Genomic DNA, 22370 nt, shown 5'->3' with positions numbered 1-22370 from the left:
ATATGCGTGAATGCAGAATGTGTATTTGTGTGGAACGGGCAGCAATGTGAAGCACCTGACAAATCATCAAAGCAGAAGCATCAGTGTTAAAAATAGTTGGAGGAAGCCAGATTTAACATGAGATGAAGGTGCAGTTTTATGGTTTTGTTCAGGTTCCCCTTGATGAAGTCCAAAAGGAACAGCAATATCTGTAGTTGGGCAAATGAATGTACTACAGTATCAGATAAACTTTTTTTTCAGGGTATTACAAGCACAGTCTGTCTATGCAATAGCACCACCAACTCTGGTTAACTGTTCTGTATGCTTACTGGTGAAACCACATGCTATTGTATGTTGTATTCAGTCAGCTCCAGAGTTATGTGCAGGACAGTATTGCTAGTAATGTCTGATACCTGATTGAATATCTAATACCAGGCATGAGTACCTAAACTTCCACTGGACCTCTTGCTCTTGTTGCTTTATTTTCCCTGAAACTCCTACGCTTATGAACCTGATTTCAGCATCCTCTTTGTACCAGCTGTCATCTTGCTTATTTGGTCTTACTATGTTGTCATTGCTTTTCTCCTTTATTCTCAAAAGAAAGCATTTTCAAGCCAAGTCTTTCACTTTTTTTAATCCTTTCCCCCCAGATCTCTGAGTCTGATTCTCCTTCAGGACCTCTGCTTTCTTTCCTCTGTATATAAATTAAATACAGCTTTATACTTACCTGTTTCTAACTGCAGATAATTCTACAATTCCTCATGAGGTTATTTATATAATAATAATAATAATACCACCTCCTGTGGAAGCTCCCTCTGGCACTATAAATGGCTCATTTCCAGCAACTGTTGCATGAAAGTGCTCTGGGTCACTGTTTACTTTTGTAACTGGTGATTAATTGGAAAACAGATTTCTTGTATCAGGGGATGAATGATCTGGGTGCACTGATCTTCCTTCTTAACAAGTTTTGCTTTTTTGCCAGTTAAAACTTCTTGAACTGCAAAGGTGCTGGGATTAACATGGTTGCAGTTCTAAAATTGTTTTCATAGAGTGTTTGTTGGACAGTGGCTTTATTTTTATTTCATGGAAAAAAACTAAAATATGGCTTTTCTAAATAGTTTGTGGTTTGGAAAGGGCTTTATCTTTAAATACTCATTTTTGTGTTTGTGTTGGACTCTTAAATTGACACTTTTTTTTATTGCAAGGATACTAGTGTGGAGAAAAACTTTACATTTACTGTACGGCTTTTAAATCCTGGACTGTGGAATTGCCTGCATTTGCTGCTGAAAGTAGAAGAAATGTATTTGTGCACAGAACACTTTTTCTTAAGCTAAATCCAGGAAAAATTATATTTGTATCTGAATCCAGAGGAAAAGGTAGCCCTACTCCTGTATTCTGCTGGGTTTAGGGGAAGAAAAGTAGGGAAACAGAAACTTTCAGCATTTTGGTAAAGGACAATGATCTCCTGCCCTTTCTCTTTATTTAGTTATTTGAATTTACAGAAACCTAAAAAACTGAACTGCCTAACTGATTAGGTCAATCCTCAAGTGCATTTCAGCTGATCTGCCTACCTCAGTAGATTCTGGTTCAGATTGTACACAGACCTTTAAGTATTTGCTAGTAACTGTTTGCTCTAATCTTCAAATGATGTGAAGAAGTAGGGGTACTTCAAGCCTTTCATCTTAACTGAAACACATAAAGCCGTGTTGTTAAATGACAGTCACAGAGATAAAACTCCAGGGAACTATGTTGAAACCATCAAATGAGTTTACTGTTCTTGCTTGCTTGTCAGAATTGTTCTGAAGTTTGATGATTATTTTTTTTGTTTGGTTGGGGTTTTTTTTGTTTTTTGGAGGCTTCATTCCTGAAGGCACATGTGTGAAAATAGGCAAGGGCTTGTGAATTCTAACTTTAAATTTTTTAAAAAAAACAAATAATGTACTTACTCTTTTTCTTTTAGTTAATAAGGTAAACTAGACTGGAGTGTTGTGGTTTTGTATAAGCATCTGCAGGAAGAAACCCTAGGGGTTTTGTGTAGAGTTAATGGGCTTCCACAGGACTGGGTAGTGTTTGAAGTGATGTATTCTTCACCTTCGGTTCTGAGAGCTCTGCTCTTAACCTTGAGGAGAGGGCAAAGCTGTTACCTGAACTCCTGCCTTTAGTTCTTGATAGTCTCCTTTTATTTTGCATCTCTAAGCGAAAAACGTAGTGCAATGTTAAGTGTATTTACGTGCCTTTGCACCAAGACAGAATATGGACAAATTATTTGGTTTGACAAACATTTTAAGTAATGTATAAATGAGATGGAATGCTATAAATTATAGGGATATAACAAAAGGGAAGAGTGATGGCTTTCAGCTGTCTATCAGATTGATGGAAGTTCCTTTATCATGTTCCAACTACACCAGTATTTGTGCAGTGCATAATACCATGTGTAGGTGTCGAGCATAGATATATCAGGTCAGAGCCATTGGGGTTTTTCTCTATTGCTTATATGATTTATTGGGAGATTATACAATTTTGTGATGTCTCCAAGTGTTCAGTCCCTCCATAGATCTCTCTGATAAATGCTGAAACAAGTACCACGACTGGTAAAATTAATTTTTCCAATCAAATAGAAGAAATACATTCTTGAAACATTTGAACAGTCAGCTGTTTCTGGGAACAGACTATGCTTCAAGATTAATTTCAACTTTTATTTGCCTCTTTTTGCTTACTAGTTTTGATGCTTCTTGACAATGATTTATAGCAACTTTACCGAGTTCCTCTCTTGTTCCAGCTTCTCAAGACGATGGAATTTGAGATCACTTGTTACTTGCATGCTGCATTATAGGTGGCTTCATGTGGCCTTTGTGCTAGCCTGCCTCGTTTAATTTCACATTCATTGTTCCCCTTTGGCATGAAATAATCTATTTGTCCGCTTTGCCCCCGCTTCTGGCAAATGGAGGTTGAGTGGGTGGCTGCTGTTAGAAGGTAGCATACGGTGTGTACAGGGGGCTGTGCATAAGAAAGTTAGTATGGTAAGTTAGTTAGGCTTTAATGGCATTGAAGAGTTGCCGCTGCTTAGACTCTGACAAACAGAAATGAAGGAGATGAAATACAAAAGTGCATTTGTCTTGTTTGTTTAGTTAACATGGAGGTTTTCCATATGGATTAATTTTAGTGGACTACTTCCATGGTACCAATGCTTCAGGAAGTTACAAATGCCTTCGTTGAGCTTGAGACTGAAGTTATTGCATCTCATTTAGAGTCTCACTTTTATCAGTTGTGATTGTTTTGTTGGATTGGGGAGGGGTGTTTGTTTTTCCTGTAAGATTGATCACAAAATGTTCTGTTTAAACAAATGTGTACTTAAAGCTACTTTTTGTGTTTCTGGGACCACTGTAATGTTATGTTTGACTTTGTAATAGGCACAGAAAAAGTACGGCAAGCTCAGGACTGCAAGGACCTCCATGTTGTAAACCGATGACTACATCAAGACACACAGGTAAATGGGAACTTGGGGGAATAGGGGCCATGAAAATAGGTTATTCACACAATTATGCTAATTTGTTAATGCAGCTATAAAATCGGTTTATGACGAACTCAGAATGGTGTGCAATGTTTACAGATTTTATGAAAGAACCCTCCATTTTTGTCCATTTCTATGCTGCTTAAACTGAAGACTTTTAAGGGATCAGGAGGCAGTTCAGCAGCTAGCAGAATCAGCAGAAACCTGTGGTACCAGTAGTTTCTTCAGCAGTTGTTATTGTTAGCCATCTTCAGCTGGAGCAGTTAACCTGGCCAGTTCATCCACAAACTAACACAGGGAGTGCCACCAAGGTGCAGGTTCATTCATGCTGCCAAATGAAATAAAAAATGTTCCCACAATATGAGAAATTGGTGAAGTATGGCACTTTTTTCTGAGACTTGGTAGTGAGGAGGAAGAGAGAAACAGAAAAATACAGCAGAAAAATCTTAAGAGGGGTTGGAAGGCTTGAAGGCAGAAGCAAAAACTGGAAGAAGTAGGTAGTGAGAGAACAGGAGTTTTTGGCATGATAAGAAAAAGTGTTGAAGGAGAAAGGGTTAAAAATAATCAGCGTGCTAGAATGACAGCTAATAGAAGGGACAGCCAAAAACTTTATTAACACAGAGGAAGTCAGAAGGCTGTTAAGAACAGTCCCCTTTAGGAAAGTGCCATGGCTAAAATAACTCATGACAAGATACTGTAGAGCCAAGTTGGAGAGCAAATACTATGATCTGATAGAACAGTGTGCTTTTCTCTTTGTTGCATATATGCAGTTTATCATGCTATTCTAGTTGTGCAGTTGTTATACTGGGAACCAATTTCAGTAACTTTATATGTTAAGACACATTTTAGGACACATTCCATAATTTTCTAATAATGTAAATATATTTATTATCTGTGTCTTTGCATTTTTGTCTTTTAAATTCAGTGAGACTTTAATGGGGATGGGGGAGAAGAAATGTTTCTGAAGAAGTCTTCCAAACTATTTTTTCCCCCCCCACGTCCTCCTTTAGAAAAAAGGAATGCTCATTTTTTTTACATTCTGGTTGGATAGCTCATTTAAATTTCTAAAGCATTTTTTTCTGAACTTCATCCAACAGAGAGAACAGCCCTGCCACATTTCCTGATACACACAGCACATTTCAGACAGCTCTGTTTCACCCTACACCCATCCATCCAAAGACTCAACCTGGTCCTGAAGTTCGGCTTTATGATCCTAACACTGGAAAGCTAATCAGGAAAGGCACCCAGACCTCTGGCCAGTCGATGTACATCCAGTCTCCAGCTCCTCCCATCACCTTACCAGTTCACGGCGAACACTCGTCCTTCAGGTACCTAAAGCATAGCTAAGAGTCACTTCCACTATATTTTCAAATGCTGTAGTAAATTTAACTCTTGTTATCTTTGCATTTGATCAAATTGTCACCTTTGCTTTAATTACTTTGTTTGCTTTCTAAAAAGCCAAGGAAAGTGAATAGTCAGCTGAAGTGAAATCTGAATGTTAGAATTCCAGATGCTTTTTGTGCCTCATGTAAGTGCCACTAGAAACCTCAGAATAAATGCAGCATGTAGTTTATGCATTCTAAAGAATATTAGAATAACTTATCTCTGAAGTGAGGCAGCCTAGTGTTTTTTAACGAGTCTTAGAATACTGGATTGGTTTTTTGTCTGTATCTGAGAGCATTTTTTTATAAAATATTCCTCTAGACCCAATTCTTTCAGATGGGACACAAGCTTTCTGTTTTGTTCTGAGGAATATCAGAAGTGGTGGAAGAAGGGTGTAGCTAACTGAGTATTATTGAATAAGACCATGTGACTGAGTGCTAGTTAATAATCCTTAGATCACTAAATCAACACACTGAAGCAGCAGGAGGGGGCAGCCTGCTTTTTTGAAGTACACAGGCTAGCATCTGGACTTTGTCAAAATCTGTGGATTTGGTTAAGCTACAAGGGCAACACTTGTCTCTTAAGGATGCATAAAATATCTAAAATTCATCCCTAAGAATCTACGTAAAAATCTAGCTTTCTAGAATGGTAACAAGTTTATCAAGGTTTGTAGACTCCAGTGGTAAAGAAGTATCCATTTGAAGGCGAAGCTTTTCTCTTTATAAAAGATGATCAAAATTCCTTTGAACAATGTGATCAGAGTATAGCAATTACTATAAAGCAATTCAGTTTTCCAAGCAACTACAAAAATACAAAGCATGATTATAAATGCACACGGTTTTCTACTTTTCTTATCCCTCCCCCGCCACTTTTGCAGTGTATCACTTGTAAAGGTTTTGTATATTAGCGTAACTTGTTATGTTTCTAATCTATCTTCCTGTTGCTAAATTATTTCAATCTGGTTTTTTCAGTTGTCATCTTTTTATAGGCTTTTTCTTCTTTCAGCTTCTTTCTTTCTGTCAACACAGGTTTTCTGAGTCTCTCTTGCTTGTGAAGACATCTTGTTTTCAGTTCCTTTTTAACTGTGTATGTATTTTACTTTACTATGACATGTTAAATGAACAGGAAAACCTTTAAATAATCAAGACACAGCATGTATCTAGAGAGGAGCTGAAAAGCTTTTGGCTTTGTCAGTTATTGTGGAAAGGAATATGTCTAGAAATAGAGCTGGGAAAGTTGTACATGTATATAATTGTCATGATGCTTCTAAGACGTTTCTATATGATGGTTTGTGTTGATATTAATGCATCATTCAATGCTTTAAAAATAATAGGTTTAGATGTTTGTTCTACCTTTGTCAACAGCTTAATGAAGACTTATGTCCACACCTAAGCCTATTTTTCTTTAATGCAGAGGTGCTTCTTCACTTGAACATCTTCTGAAAAAGGAAAGGAATATACTTCAGCTGTCCTCTTAGTTTTATTTCTCAGAGCCCCAGACAGGTTTTGGGGGTGGAGCAAGACTATATCTCCTCTCTACTCCCTTACTTTATTTCACTTAAGCATTTTTTTGACTATCAGTGCTCAGGGTTGAGATTCTTTAGTCTAAGAAAGTGAATCCAATTACTCAGTGCTGCAATTTCACCCCATAACTAAGCAGCTGTAAGAAAAGAGATTAGCATAGGTTATATGCTGGGAAATAGTATTTTCATCATCATTTCCTGTTGATTTGGTTCTAGTCTTGGTAAAGTCCAGGAGGAAAGCAGTGCAGTGATCAAATACTGCTTTAAGTACTTTATTAAATAGGAAGTACAGGGCAAGCAGAGCACAAAGGCTGCAAAGAAGTAACAAAAAGCCAAATAAGAACAACTTTGCTGTGTTTTGACTGAGTAAGACCTGAGCTTTGTCTTAATGCATACATCAATGATAGCTTGTAAAAAAGCTTCACATCCAATTTAAAAATTGATGTCATACTTGACTTTAGAGAAAATTACCTTGGTACAGCAATTTCTTGGTAGAGGGCAACATATTTTCTGTCCTGACTGACTTCATGTGCTCATATGTTTACCTCCTACAGGAAGGATGAGAGTATTTGTAAGCAAACCATTGAATTTAAGCAGAGTTAGATAAAGCTGTTAACACTCACAACTGCTCCTGTTGTGAGTGGATGTAGTCAAAGCCTCCAATAATATTCTTTGGTTTCTGAAAACTTCATCTGATTCTGAATTTCAGACAGTGGGCAACAAAACTGCACTGCTGCAAGAGGAAACCCTTAGGAAGATGGTAGCCACATGTGGCATAGCAATGGTATTAAGTCTCTTTCTGTAAGAATAGACCTTAGAAGATAACTTCTTGCAAGGCTGAGATTACTGAAAAGGGCTTCAAATTATCCAAGTACTATTTCCTAAGAACTGTTTAAGTTCTCTTTTTTTATTTTGGGTTCAACATTTTTAGTTTCTTTCTGGGATTCAACTTGAAACATAATTTAAAATAGGATATGATAAACGCAATTTACAGTGAAACTGTCACCAGCTAATTGCAGGTGGTTCTGTTAGTTTGGCTAACGTTTCGTGTGGCAGGCATAGATCTTGCCATTGTGCTTGGCTCTATGAGACTGGAACACCTGCTTTTTGACATGGCTGCTGCAGCCTGAGCGGGAGGGTGGCAAGGGGTTTGCAGCTGTACTGGAAGGGAAGGGAATGTACTGCTGCTTCTTGGCTGCTGGCAGCCAGCAGGAGCTCTCCTCTCTCTGAAAACAGGAAGGATTCCTCTTTAAAAATAACCTGCATGTCAGAGCTTTGACACTCTGTGTGTATCTCAACAGTTTGCATTTTCATAGGGAAAACAGTATTATACAAACATTACAGTAAACACTGAAGTTATAACAGGTCATGAGATGTGTAATGTAGTGTTGTCAAAAAAAATGCAAATGCTAATGGCATCTTGGACTAGACTAAAGAAAAAATAATATTACAAGTCAAATTCTAGTGAACGCTAATACACTAACAGATAAAACAAGGCTTAAATATGGATATAATTTACATATGAGAAGTTAAAAGTGGCACTCTTGTTTTAAATAATGCGAAGATGCACCAAATGTTTGGTTCGAAAAGGTGTGTCAAGCAGATGATGGTGGCTGAAACAATTATTTGATTAATTTAAATTAATTTCACTTATGAAATTTTTGTCTTAATTTATATGTTCGTTGTTAGAATTTTTCCTGTCTAATGTTATCAGTCTTGTTATGACAGCAAAAATAGGAAGTACCAAATTGAAGTCATCATTGGAATTTAAATATTTTTAACATTTTTATGATGATAATTCTATTTTAGCTTTTGTCCTGATGCTGTATCAATGAAAGTGCTAAGATGCTTGCTACTTTCCACAAATGTTGAGCCCAGTCTGCATGCAGCAAGTTCTAGCCAATGTGCATGTCTTTGTGCCTGTGAGACTGGCAAGCACCAACCAACCTGTGTAGGGTTGAATATGATGTTATTTTTGAAAAAGTACTCATGAATATCATCTGATTAAAAATAAATGTAAATTCCTGCATTTGTATGTCTTTACATTTTAATCAACGTAACAAGCAGCTGAAAATGTAAAGCCTGAAAAATGTCTTTGATAAAATAAAAATGTTTATTACAAACTTTAAAGAAGTCTTTGTTTTATATTGCTTTTTGGAATGCTTTGGTGAGAAGTCCCAGTGTTTCTTATCTGGTAGCAGTTGGAAAATACTGGGAAGAAAATCTGGAAAAAGCCTTTAAAAGCTATTAGTACAGTTATTTTACAGTTAATATTTGTGTATAATAATGTGGTCAAGGATGATCTCCCATTTTATTCTTGAGGGGGCTTATTTTTTTTAACACTAGTGGAGTCTTCAAGACTAATCTGAGACTTATGGTATTTCTGCATATTATTGCTTCAGAGTAAAGAAGTTCATAGCTGTGCCTAGTCTTGGATGCAGTATCTCCAGAATTAAACTGTCAATACAGTTTTTCTTTAATAATGATGCAAAATAATTCCTGTCTTTACCACAGGTTGAGGTGAGCATGGTGTTCTCTAAAGTGTTCAAATAAAGAATATAAATAAGAATACACTAATACAGAAACTGTAAAAGGTAGAGTTCTTGCTGTCAGCAGTATAGTGACGTGTTCTTAGAAGAATATACTAGTTAGATTTTCTTAGACGAGAAATACACTTGGCTGCCTGCTACATATAACTTGGGTATAATTCCTGGCATGGTCAAGCTTGTCATGTTTTTAATGCAGTTGTGTTAAGATGCTTATACATTTTGTCATTCTCTGTTTTAGTAAGAATGTAAATAGCATCACCACTTTTCTCTTGGCTAGGGTACCTATTAAAAAGGCATGGAAATCATATTTTAAAACAGCCTTTTGGAAAATATAGTAGAATGCTGTAATTTTTTTTTCCCTCTTTTACCTGTGAAAATTACTGTCCGAGAGCAGTTAAATAGCAAAAGATAACTGTGTGGTCTTGTAAAATAGAAAAAAATTAGCAGAGGAAAAAAAAAGCCCCAAACCTCTTAAGCTGTGATGAAAATCTCTAACAAAAAACCAGTTTGGTTAGTTCATTTCCACAACATCTAAATTGTTGCTATGGGTTCATAGGAAATTCTAGTGTGCAGAAATGACAAACAGTGAAAGGGAACATTTCTGCTCTGTTGCTGAGCAGTGCTGAGCTGATGGGGGTCTTCTGCAGCAGATAGCACAGTTCTGGGTAGCACAGCTATGGCTTGGCTCTCTTCCCCCACCACCCCCAATTCAAAAAATGAATTAACATCTCCTGCACCTACCCATGGGATCTGAGAGGAGAGAGATCCATGTTTAGGAAATATGAGCCCTCAAAATGAGCTTGATTGACAGCTTCTTGTGGCTTTCAGATTTCATACATTCTGGGATTGAAGTACTGATGTAGAAAAAAATCTTGATATTTAGATGGCCTTCTTAAGAAGCTGTCAAGTGTCTCACCTGGTAGTTACAACTTGGAACAGCTTGTGATGTCAAATACATTCACTTTTATGCTTGCTTGTGGTAATCAGTCCACACACAGAGAGTCTTGTGGCTAACATAAATAATCTGTGATCCATGAGCTTTGTGACCCGAGATCTTTGAACAGGATTCTGGTTCGTGCTGAGCTGCAGCAATGTGTTCCAGGAGGTTTGTGTGACAGCTCAATATCCATTGTATTGTGTAGCAGTTTTAGTTTCTCCAGGTCTATAATAGTTAAGTAATATTTACAGAAAAAAGTTACCCAAGACAGGTAGAAGACTCCTGCTGTTATTCTAGATGTAGTCTATCTTTTTATTACTATTATAAAGCAATTCCCATGAAGTTATGACTATTTTATCCATTTTTATGAGCACTTTGACATTCCTTTTCATATCTGTATGTTCTGGTTAAATACAGTAACTGACAAGGTAATAAAACACAAACTAAGAGAAAATGCTACCATATTTGAATATGCTAGCCCAAAAAGAAATATGGTCTGTTTTGCATCTCATCCAGGCTTAGCATCTGGGAAATATCTGAAGATTGAAGCTGCAGAAACATGCTTTTTACTTGCAAACCTCTTGTCTGTAAGGTTGAGAAATAGAAAGGTATACTTTGATACTCAAGAATACAAGCATAACATAGATCGGGAAAAACATTAGAAAGCAAGAATGGTTTCCTGAATGATAAATGTGTCAAGTGAGGGATGAACTCTGCTTGAGCACAAACCTTAATGTATTTTAAGGGCAATGCATCTGCAGCTACTGAAACTCTTGGCTTCAAGAAATGTCTGATGGTTGCTTACAAGAGAAGTGGTAAGGGGAGTGAGTACCTTGTCAAAGGCAGAATAAGACCTTAAGCCATCAGACTGAAAATAAAAGCAATAATTGGGAGACTTGATCTTGTGTTGATAAACACAGAATTCTATTAAGCAAAGTCATAGATATTCAGCAGTTGTAAATTGTTTATAGGTTTTTATTTCTAGACAAGCTGTAAATCAAGTAAATCTTTCTTATGTGGGACCCCTGAAATTTTTCAGAGTTGTTCAACCACATCAGCAGCAGATGTTTGAAGAAGACGACCTACCAGTGAGTGAAAATGAAGAGCAACCTGGTCCATCTAAGCGGAAACGCCAGCCAAGTATGTCTGAGACAATGCCCCTGTACACCCTATGTAAAGAGGATTTAGAGAGTATGGATAAAGAGGTGAGCTTAACTAATTATGACAGGTTTCTAACATAATGATTTTTAGTTATGCGTAATAGTTTAACTTCTGTTAAATTATGCATGTATGTGAACTGACCTTGTATGCTACTACAGTAACTTGAAATAAAAGCCGCAGGAGACTAAGAAGTGCAGTTCAGTCTAAAATGCAGCTATGTTCTGCAAAACAAGATTGAATTAAGGAATGGGAGAATTCTTGTGTGTATGCAGGCCTTTAAAGTAGGACTTCATTTAAGTATAGCTTTGTCACACAAAACATGTTACCACATTTGTTGTGTGTTTAGCTTTGCCAGGTGTCACTTTAAACTTTTATTTTTAATGCAAATCTTCAAATGACCTGGACAAAATCAGTGGCAGGATGGGAGAAGATTGGTCTGTGGATGTAAAATGCACAGGCTGTAGAGATCAGAGAGCCAAAGGGGAGCGTGGGGCCTTATTATCTGTAGACGTCTTATTGCAGTGCTGTTAAATTATAGCTATCATGGTTCTGCAGATGAAGGGAGCTTTCTGTTACAGTGAACTGTACTTTCTTTCGTACAAAACCACATTATTTGAAATCTCATTGTTAACCTCTAGAAGCTGCTTCTTTTTCACTTACCATTGTGTGTGCTTTTTTCAAATGAGCCACCCTCTTACATAATATTAAACTATACACAGAAGAAAAAATATCTAACGTTGCACACCACATTTTCCTGAATTTGTTATACTGTGTGTGACTTTACTGTAAAACCTAGTGACCCTGGAGCTTAAATTCATCTTTGACCTTAGATTATTTGCTGGTTTGGGGACAGGAGCGTATAACTTGCCATCTTCTGGCAGTGAGTTGGTTACAAGGTTCTAGCCGTAACAGGACTCAAGAGTTATCTTCAGAAAATATAATGAAAGTATGAGAAGGAAACTGCATATTTCACCAAGGAAAGAAAGAGTTTATGTATACAGCATAGCATAATTTTGAGATGTGCTGTTGCTAGAGAGGTCCTGGAGGAACTTTGAGCTGATATTCTAGGGAAAGGTCCAATAACTTTCAGCCACTGTGATGATTACTCTGAATTTCAGACAAATGCAATCTTTTAACTTTACCTGATAACTCTTGCAGTTGATGACTGTTGATTTATTTTGCTTTTTGTTGCAAAGTATTTTGTTCACTTGATCTCAGACTTTCACAAAAAAGTGTTTCTTCTTGTCATGATGCCAGTCCCTGAATCCGTCTGTCTTTTCCTTTTGTGTTGCCAGCAGTACTTAAAGCAAATTGTTCTTATGTGTTGTTTTTATGTTTTGGTGTGCTAACATTTTTCTAATATTTTGGCTTTTGGAAAACATTAATGAATTGCTGTTGCAATGTGTGCACTGAGCCAAAAGAAAGTGTGCACGTTTTCCAGAATTACTGCATAAAGTATTTATTGTTCTGTTTTTAAAGATACTATTTAGAGACCTTGTTAAAAATCTGAATCTTCTGGCACCATTCACTTTGTGATGGATTTCTCTCTATGCTGCTACAGTTAGACCAAAGAAATGAAAAGATTTTCTACCTGTCCTACAAATATAAACATCTTAAATTGCGATGATTTGTTTTTAATTTATGCTTTTACTTAAGCTGCATATTATGTTTGGAAATTAGATTGCATGAACTTGAGAACAAAGGAAGCCCAAATTCCAATGGATTTTTTTTTTCATAGTTGACTTAGCTTTGGTTCCAGGAGTATGATCTGAGGTTTTCTTTCTACCAGTCTCTGTTCCCACCCCTGTCTTTATCAAATTTGCATTTCTCTGATCCTCGGGCAGATGAACCAGTAGAAACTCTTCACTTGTTTTTTTGTGGGGGGGTTATGTTTTGGGTTTGTTTGGGTAAAAGGGGTGGGGATTTCTAGTAACTGAGCTCCCCAACGTGGTTTCATCAAGGATCAAACATTAGCACTGACATGGAGAAGGGGGCACAGAGGACATGTTATTGGGGAAGTTGAACTGGATGTGGTAGTGCCAGCAGGTCGTCATCTCCTTGGAGCTGGCTATAGAGAGAGCTACGGGAGTCTAACCTTTGTGGACTAGCCTTGGGACTGCTGGCATCACCTTGGAAAACATAATGTGTACAATGTACAAGAAATGTAACATAAGCAATAAAATGTGATTTTATGGGGTTGTGTGGGAGTACACTTAGGAAACAGAGGGAGGACATGTGGCAACATAGGCCATAAAATATAAGTGTAGTGGAGCATACACAGGAGATTCTACTGTCAGGAACATTATCAAATAAAGTGAAAATAACCTTGATAAGCGTTGCTGGTTAGTGCTCAGTTCACTCTGGTGGTGCTGTGACTAGTTTAACTTCGACAGAAAGGTTTTTGCCCCCCTTTCATTCTTTATCAAAACACATTAAAGGGTAAGAACCTCTCTGCAGTCACATCACTAAGATGTGTGAAATTTCTGCTTTCTGCCACAAAAATGCTTTTGCTTCATTTGTGTCTTTTCCTAGTGGCTGTGCCAGCCATAAGATCTACAGATGATTGCAGACTACCTTGGTGGAGCAAAGTTGCCCCACAACTACAAGTGCTAGCACTGAGGCTATTGGGATTAGGAGTATGTGGTCCAAGAAGAGTGAAAGCAAGTTACAATGTGACTTTGCAGCGTAAGCCAGCCCAAGTCTCAACTGCTGTGTTCCTGCCCCTGAACCACTCTTGATAATCATGGGACCATATGGCAAGCCAGTTCAGGGAGCTGGTTTGGCCAGAAAAGATCACTTTCCAGGTTAATGTTCATCATTACCAGCTTCCTGAAATAACTCACAATTGCTAGTGCGTGACTGCTAGTGCCAGACACAGGCAGAAGATGGGAAGAGCTGGGAATAAGCAGTGAAGGCAGAACTGCAGCCCTGTAGCTTTAAAACTGCATCCTCAGTATTTCTGCTGAATTCCCTGGCAAATTCAGATAAGGATTTTTACTAGATCAAAAGGCATCTTTTAGCTTTAGGTAAGGAGACTTTTTTCAATGAAATGAAACAGCAAGCATTTATATATACTGTTTCTGTGGACATAACAAGCAATAAATAACTCCTTTGCACTTAACATTGAAAGGAAATCTTGCTTTTTCTTTGTAAAAAAAAAAAAAAAAATCTCTGAAAAGGTTACACAGCCCCAAGCAATACAGAATTTGCATGTAGTTTATACATGGGAGAGTTTTATTAGAAGAATCAAGATGGAAGCCAATAAAGAGAATTAATTATGATTTATTCCCAAATTTAAACCCCTTTCCACCCTTAACCTATTTAAACATGTTGTTTGCTTTTCCTAGTAAAAAAAAGCAGTATCTGTTCCAATATTCCATGGGGAAGAACTGCCATGGAGAGGCATCTCTACTAAAATTTGATCTTAAGTGGATTTTTATCTTCTCTTAGAATTTTAGCTGTAGCTGTGCTACCAAATGAGTCAAAGGAAATGGATAGCATCCCAGGTTTTAGATTGCAGCTTTAAGGTCAGTTAGCCTTTTGCATCTTTTTGAGTGCCAAAGATCTAGGAGACCAGACCCAATGGTAGCTTCTTTTCCCTTTGACATGAGGGACTGTTAGAACTTTAAGAAAGTGCAAGAACAAGAGTATTGAATGTAATAGGACTGCCATTCAAAGGGCTATTGCCAAATCAGAGTAAATGCATAAGGAACGGATCCCTGCTTGGGAAATACACAGCCTGCCAATGCTGCTGCCTCACAGTTGAGAGAACACTTCCCCCTTTCTTTTTTGTGCTAGCTAGACACAGATGCTTTGCAACTGGTTGCTGCTGTGTCTCTGCTATGGAATGCTAAAGGGAAGCAGAATTAAACGCTGCTGGTTAAATTAGCTTGCTTATAGTCATTTTTTAAAGGCCTGGATAAATTTTTATTTCTAAATATCTGATATATAACCTGCAAGAGATTACTTCATAAAAATGCTGTTTATATTGGATTGTATCTAGTATGCTGTAATCTTCATGGTATGTTGCTGGTTTCACTGAAGGGCAAGGATTGAAAGCCATCTTTAAAGAGGAGGTTTCCAAACAATTAAATGCAGTCAATAATAACTAACTAGAAATATCTTTTGGCCATAATGCCCGTTCCAGGATGACACTTTTTTTCTCAAAACCAATAATCTCACAGGGAAGACACCCACTTTTCCTTTCATCAGCTGTGTGGGAAAGTAACTTGGTGCAGAAGCCTGTCCTGTAGGGAGAGAGCGCTGGGCTGTCTGCAGCTCTTCCTGCCCCCATCACAGCAGGGGTCCACTTGCCCACCTGCGTGCCACAGATGTACAGGACTGCCCATTGCCTGCTTCTGGTGTGAGTGTGTGTCCTCCTTCCCCTGGGCTGGGGGGAAGTTGCTGACCTACCAGTCACTACAGTGTTGTGCAGATCTGCTGTAGTTTACTGACAAAAAACAGAAAGTGGAATCCAGGCTTCAAAGAACTCTATTCGTTTCCAGAAAAAAAGATTTGTTAGCTAAAGCAAGTTGCGCAAAGGAAGGTAATGGCATACAAATCATGTGAAGACATACATGTGTCTTTCCATTTGTAACTGATTATCTCAGTACAGGGTGACATGCAGTTCTTCTTTCCAGAGGTTACTCATGGATCACTTTGTGAGGATATTTCTTGAGAATTCGTTGAGAACTGCTCTGTGAACTTCCAATGTATTGATTCCTTTCTGCACCGATACAATTACTTACACATTTAAAGGCGGCCAGCAAAAATTAGCTATGATTAATATTTAATAAAATCTGTTAGTCTTGCTGATTTAGAGATTGTTTTTATTTCATTTAAGCCATTGCTGATTGTTTTTATTTCATTTAAGCCATTGCTGATTCCTTTTTAAGGATGGTTTTCTTCTGAATTGGTCTTCCTAGATGACATTTGGAGAAAACCTTATGCAACTGGGCTAATATGTACAGTAAACTAGTCAAGTTGATTTCATCTTATCACTGTTGTGTCCTATGTGCTATAAATAACCTATGTGCTATAAATAACCTGTATCTGTTTTTTACATACTAATTGAGTTCTGATGGACTTTGACTTTTCTGTAAAATTTATTCTTTCTTTGTGGATATATGTTGCAGACCCAAAAGGTGATTTTTAGCCCTGAGCATTGTGCTAACTTCTTTTAAAAATGTTTAATGGAATCAGCTTTATATAATCCTAAAGATTTTTCCCTTTCATAATCAGAGTCACTTTCGTAATCAGGTTTACGTTCTTGTGTATGATAAATCATTTGTTCATGAGATAAGTAAGCAAGATCAAGCCTTTTCATTCCTCTCTTCCTTTTGGCTACAAATTATTCTCTTGTCTGTTCCTTTAAGAGCTTTGGCTGGCAGTACAGTTCCTTTATTTTTCAGGTGCTTTCTAATTCACCGGTCCATGTAAATTGTAAGATCACATAGAAAGATTCAGAAATGCTTCCTTATAAAATACCAGTGACAGAGGAAAAAGAAATTGCTCTGATGTCTCCCCCCGCTCTCCCCTCATTCCTCCCCGTGAATTATGAGCCTGTGCTGAGCTCAAGATCCAGTTCTCTCTTGATCATATATAGCCTGCTGCCACGTCTGTGGTAGACTGGAAGTAATGGTAGAAGACAGACAGCCATAGGTACTCTTATCTGTCACTGTCAGTACTTGCAGGACCAGTCTTAAGGCAGATACCCAGTACAGGCTTCACTGATGGGAAGTTCAGAAAGGAACTTCCAGTAAGGCAGAAAGGTTTCTAATTGCGTAATGCAGTGCCTTTTCATCCAAGATGGCCTGGGATTACTAATGTCCTGGAACAGCTGGGTACACGTAGTCTACTAGTTGTATGAGCCTTATGCTTTTGTGGTTTATTACTGGGTTTTTGTCAGGGCATTAGAGAGCAGCATCTGTATCTTGTCAAATGTTATCATCTCTGCCAACTAAGGTAAAATATTTTGCTGGTTTAAATTCCTCTCCATTTGGGACTTGGAAGAGGGGAAGAGAGGGAGTGAATCTGATACCAGTCAGACCTCCAGCTTTCCCATCTCTCACCTCAGTTAGTGGAGCTGCAATGATTTGTACCTCCTGGATGGATATGTACTTAGCAGCTGCAAACTGACCACATTGCAAAGGTATGTTCTGTGCATCAGGGCATTTAAGTATACAGATCTTTCTTGAGTGGGAATGGCCTAATGACTACTTTTGCATCAAAATGGTTCCATTGATTTGGTACATACTCTGCACATTCTTTTCCTTTTAATTAAGTTGGAATTTTTGTGCCATGTGTAAAGACTAAAATTACAACATTCTGCTCCTAAGGCCATTTTGTCACTCTGCATTTTGCTTTCATCTAAGCAGACTTACCCCTTGATTTCTATTTTGTATTTTAAGTTAGTGGCTATACCATGCAGTGAATTAAGAGGCAGTGTTTTTCTCCTTAGTTCAGTGAAAGCTATTATCTCAGTGAGTGGGTTAGCCTCTTGGTTAGTTTAAAAACACTAATTTAATGCGGAGGATCTGGTCTCTAGTGCGAAATAATAGCTGCCTGGGGCTCACTTGGACACTGAATCACACATTAACAGTTCTTTGAATTTCCACAACTACATTTCTCATACAAAATTTCTCGTGTGACACCTTAACATGTAGCATGTCATAAACTGTACAAATGCTAAACTTAGTTAGCAGTCTATTCTTATAAACTGTAGCCTTTTTTAAAAGCTAAAAGAATGAGCCTGTGTGTACACTTGCGGTTGTCAGTGATTGTCATCCAGGCACCTTGGCCCTTGGAAGTTATGAGGTCTGCTTTACAGTTATTAGACTGCTTCCACTCGAACACTTAAGAAAAAATTTTGAGGCAACTATTGGTGGAAGTATACATATGGAGAAGTATCAAGGGTAAATGTGCTACTCTTCATCAAAATCTTACGAGACAGAAAACAATTTGCCAAAGCATCTTGTGGCACAAGCAGACCTGGGGACACTCGGACTGTTGTGGGCCTTGGTGCTTCCCGGTGCTGCCTGTTTCCTCACCGACAGCCTCCCGTCACCTTCCTGCACGCGCTGGCTACTGCGTCCCCTCCAGCCCCTGTGCTCTGCCCAGCTTTTCCTGGACAGAAGAGCAGGTAGTGTGGAAGCTGGAGAAACACCAGTTTGACCAGCCCCATCTGCTTTTCGTTTTCAGTGTGCAGTGCTTATTTTATTGAATGGCTTAACCCAGCAAGAGTAAATGTGTCTGTCTTTTACAGTGAGTTTGACTTTCTGGAGAGGAACGGTGAGGCTGTGGTGCTAGGCATCAGGGTGCTGATTTGTCTTCGTGGAGCAATTGCTGTGGTGTGGTGGCTGGCTGATGCACCAGGAAATTTACTTTGTTTTGTGATTAACATAGTCTAAAACTGTTGTAAAACAAGGAAAGTATTTTTACTGCTTTCCCCTGTTTAAGATCTTGACATTCACCTGTCTCTAATACGGTTAAATAACACAGAAGTAATTGAACATTAAAATATTATAATGTTAAAGCAATTATTTCACCCATAGCTCATCTGATTAGTAGAGAAAACTGAGTAAAGTTATCCAGTACTCTTTTAATAGTTTGGCAATGAGAAACAGCAGTGTGATTTTTTTATTTAATAATTTTTAATCAGAATTAAGATATCAGTATGATCTGGGATGGAGAGAGGAAAGACAAACACTTGAAGCTGGGTATCAGTCTTGCCTTTGTTTTGCTTTGAAGAATTCATTTTCCACTGAAAGATGGAAACAATTCTAAAAACTAGCAATACATTTCTATTTATTTTTAATTACAGAAGATATAAACGTATTTAAAAAAAAAAAAAGCATTGATCACATTTAAGTTACAGGTAAATCATCCTGACCAGACTAATTGAAAGAACGCTAAAAGAAATGTAGCCTAAATAAGGCTAGTGAAATTCGAATGGATTATCAACATGTGAAACATATATTTTTCTTTTTATAATCTGATATTTATCTGCAGACCATTAGTTTAGGCACTAATTGCATAGAGCTGGTTATCTGCTAGTTTTTATTAAGAGAGGGCATCATGGTCCAAGTTTGCCCTAGCAGCTTTGAGTGTTCACAAAGAGAGCTTTTTATGTAATACCACATTTTATAAGGAGGCAACTGATTACCAAAATAGGAAAAAGGATTTTTATCTAGTTTGATATTATCTCAAGTAGGGAATCAGTTTTGGACAGCTTCTGTTTTACTACACAGGATTGGAAAACACTATTTAAGTGCTGTTTCTGGTGTGCTCAGACATCTTATTTTCATTTTAGAGTTAGTTTTGCGTTTAAATGCCACGAGGGAATATGGGAAAGGTGTTAGAACCTTTTGGCATTCAGATGGCACACTGAATAAATATCTGCACTTTGTAGATAAAAATGGAAACTACCTATATATGTAAGGATAAGTGTAATGGCACTCATGACAAGTTGTTAATTAAAGGGTGATATTATATAGAATCATGTGCAAAATGAACATGATCAGTCAAATTCTTGGTTGATCAGGCTACTGTTAAGAGAAAATAAAAGCAAATATATGATTGAGACTGATTCGCTTTTATTATGCCCAGATATTTTAACAGGTAATTTAATCATGAGATAAATACAAATGGTTGTGCTACAATAGATATTATTAGTGGGCTGCACCAAATGGACATCAACTAAAGAAGCAGTCCTACTTCCTTCAAAGCTGACCTCTTTTTGAGGAATCTGATAAAATTTATATTAAGATTGCCTGAGTTTTGTCTGGACTTCCCTGTTTATTCTATTGACAGTCAGTCAGAGATTGATTTGATTTACTTGTCAGCAAAGATGCTTCTGCCAGCTTACATATTCTTCATACTTTTCTGATACAGTCAATAGTTGATTCAGATTATCTGTTGTTCTTCCAAAGGTGTTCTCAGAAATGTTTCATTTTAAGTAATCTTGGGTGTTTAGAGGACTTTCTCATAAGTTATTGAGAAAAGTAGCTCTTTTTAAATGTTTCTATCATTCTGCTAGGCACAGAGTAAAAATTATTATGCAAATAAGATTAAGCTCTATGTGTTTTTCTGCAGATATGAACAACTTTGGCTTTTAAAGTATTCCTGGTTATATAGCAAATGCATTATTCTAATGTTATTCTAGATGAAATGGAAAGTAGGTCTATAAAGCTTCCACCTCTAGAATGTATGTACAAGGTGTTAAAAACGTGAAGGTTGGTTATTCTATAGGGAAGAAGGCTTTTCCATACATTCTGTTTGGTTTTTCTACCAATGCTGATAGTACATTATGTATCTGCAGCCTTTTCTGCTTGGCCTTAGTAAAGAGAAGCTGTAAGCCTTTTTTTAGCTGTTTGCTTGCTCACTGAAAATGGGGCAAAACTTCTTTAAATAGAGTTTAATAACCTCATTTTAGCATATGTGTCTACCTCCATATTCTAAATCAAATGCAGCTTGGCTGTCAACACTAATTGGCCACAGTTAAGAATGAGTCGTCTGAGCCATGTTAAACAATTTGTAAGCTGATCCCTAACATAATTCTGAGCAGCTGCATATAGGGCCTGATTGAGCCTAGTCACAAGTCTAACATGTTTTTACACTTAAATTTGAGCTGTTATCCTCTGTGAGTGATATTTAAAAGCATCTGCTCAAGTTTTGGTCTTAAGTCTGAACTGTTTCTTTGTAACTATTTATTTTGTTTTATCAAGATTCTCTGATACTTGTATTTCAACTTAAGAATATGCAGCTATGCAATATAGCAGAATATATGTTAAATGCTGTGGAGAATCTTTACGAATACTTGCATAATGCTAGTCTGCTATAATTATTTGCAGATTTAGTTTGTGTTTGGAATTCCAGGGTTATAAAAATGCAAGTCCATTTTGGTGACATAAAGGCCAGGTTATTTACAAATGCAGCATTGAATGACAGTTTATACCATTACACTTTAATTAGCTGATCTTGATCAGTTGTCATAAGGTGACTTATTTTTAAATTGAAATTTATGCATAATTGCAATTGCTCACTTCTAAGACATCTTTGAGAGAAAATAGCTTTCCTTTGCTTTGGGAGTCTTTGTTCCTGTCAGGTGCCAGCTTCAGAGAGCACTGACTATAGCCACTCGGCTCTGCCTCCCTGTGATAGTCCTGCGCCTGCAAGTGTTCTAGCTCCTGTGTCAGCATCACCAAGAATATTTCCATTGCATGTACAGCTTTAGCAGAGATTATGAAAAGCTGCAGAACTAGAGCCCCCTACTGATGTAAAAAAATTCCCTGCTGCAATGCCATCACAAAATGTAATTACCTGAATGGCCATGCTGCTATAACTTTTTATGTATGCAGTAGTGGTATTAATTTTACATTTTGAACCAATGTCATTGTTACTCTATATTGTTATGGGTTTTGCATATGAGCTTGCACTTTCTCTTTGCCAGGGGTCACAGTCAGCTGTAGACAATATTCTCTGTTGCTCCTTATAGCAAATATGATGATACCACTTCCTCTGAGATGAGCACAGACAGCTGCCTATCTCAGATATTTTAGTGCTCCAGCATCAAACTTGCTTCATCACAGAGGTATTGAGGACTGGATATAGCTGGCATACCGCGACACAGAGATCATATCAGAACCTGTACAGTATTCATCACCTTAATATTGAGCTTGTTGTAGAAACTGACAGCTCTTCAGCTGCTGGGCTTATCTTTCACTGTGTCTTGGATTGTGTTTTTTCTTTTTTTTTTTCTGGTGCGCTCTCTTTTTGCTCGTGTTTGTGTTGTTTTTTTTTTTTTTTTTTTTTTTTTTTTTTTTTTTTTTCCCCCTCAACTTATTGCGTGCCTAATTCTGGCAACTGTGGGCTAGCTATGCAGGACGCTTGCACATACACAGTGCTCATATTTCTTCCCTACTTCACTTCAAAGCTGCATGTTTGATTGTACAGAGTCTGTTTGCAGTCCCATCACCCTGTTCAGCAGAAACCATTTCAAAACCAACCTGTCTTCACTGTCATCTTCAAGTTTCTAGTAAAGCCAATTCAGAAATAGTTTTCCCCATGCTCATTACCTGAGATGGCTTTGTTAGCTTGAGCACGTTGATCAATGCCTCAGCTCTTGTGAAAATGAGACCAAGCTAGCTGGCCTTACTGAAGAGGGAAGTTCACTGACAACCAAGCAATGCTTCGTGAAGCCAGCTGATGTCTGGCAATGCTAATGCTAAATTTAGGTTAAAATTAGTAAGTCGTGACAGATCCAAGCTGGCTCTGCCTATAGCTGGCTTGGATCAGGGTGAGTTTACTAGCTTGTTCCTAGTATGTGTG

The 22370-nt window shown here is 37.6% G+C and overlaps 1 protein-coding gene across 1 annotated transcript in view; it reads left to right on the top strand.

Moving 5' to 3' along the window:
* Positions 1-22370, top strand: part of CTDP1 (CTD phosphatase subunit 1) — a 99222-nt gene that overhangs the window by 23170 nt on the left and 53682 nt on the right. Inside the window, 4 exon segments of the mRNA XM_009637922.2 lie at positions 3390-3441; positions 3443-3466; positions 4588-4818; positions 10921-11086. Of these exon segments, the coding sequence (XP_009636217.2) occupies positions 3390-3441; positions 3443-3466; positions 4588-4818; positions 10921-11086 (473 nt within the window).

Source organism: Egretta garzetta, unplaced genomic scaffold (genome assembly GCF_000687185.1).
Source record: "Egretta garzetta isolate BGI_Z169 unplaced genomic scaffold, ASM68718v1 scaffold14, whole genome shotgun sequence".
NCBI classification, from domain to species: Eukaryota; Metazoa; Chordata; class Aves; order Pelecaniformes; family Ardeidae; genus Egretta; species Egretta garzetta.
The sequence above is the reverse complement of the archived record's forward strand: the minus strand, read 5'-3'. Positions and strand labels throughout refer to the sequence as shown.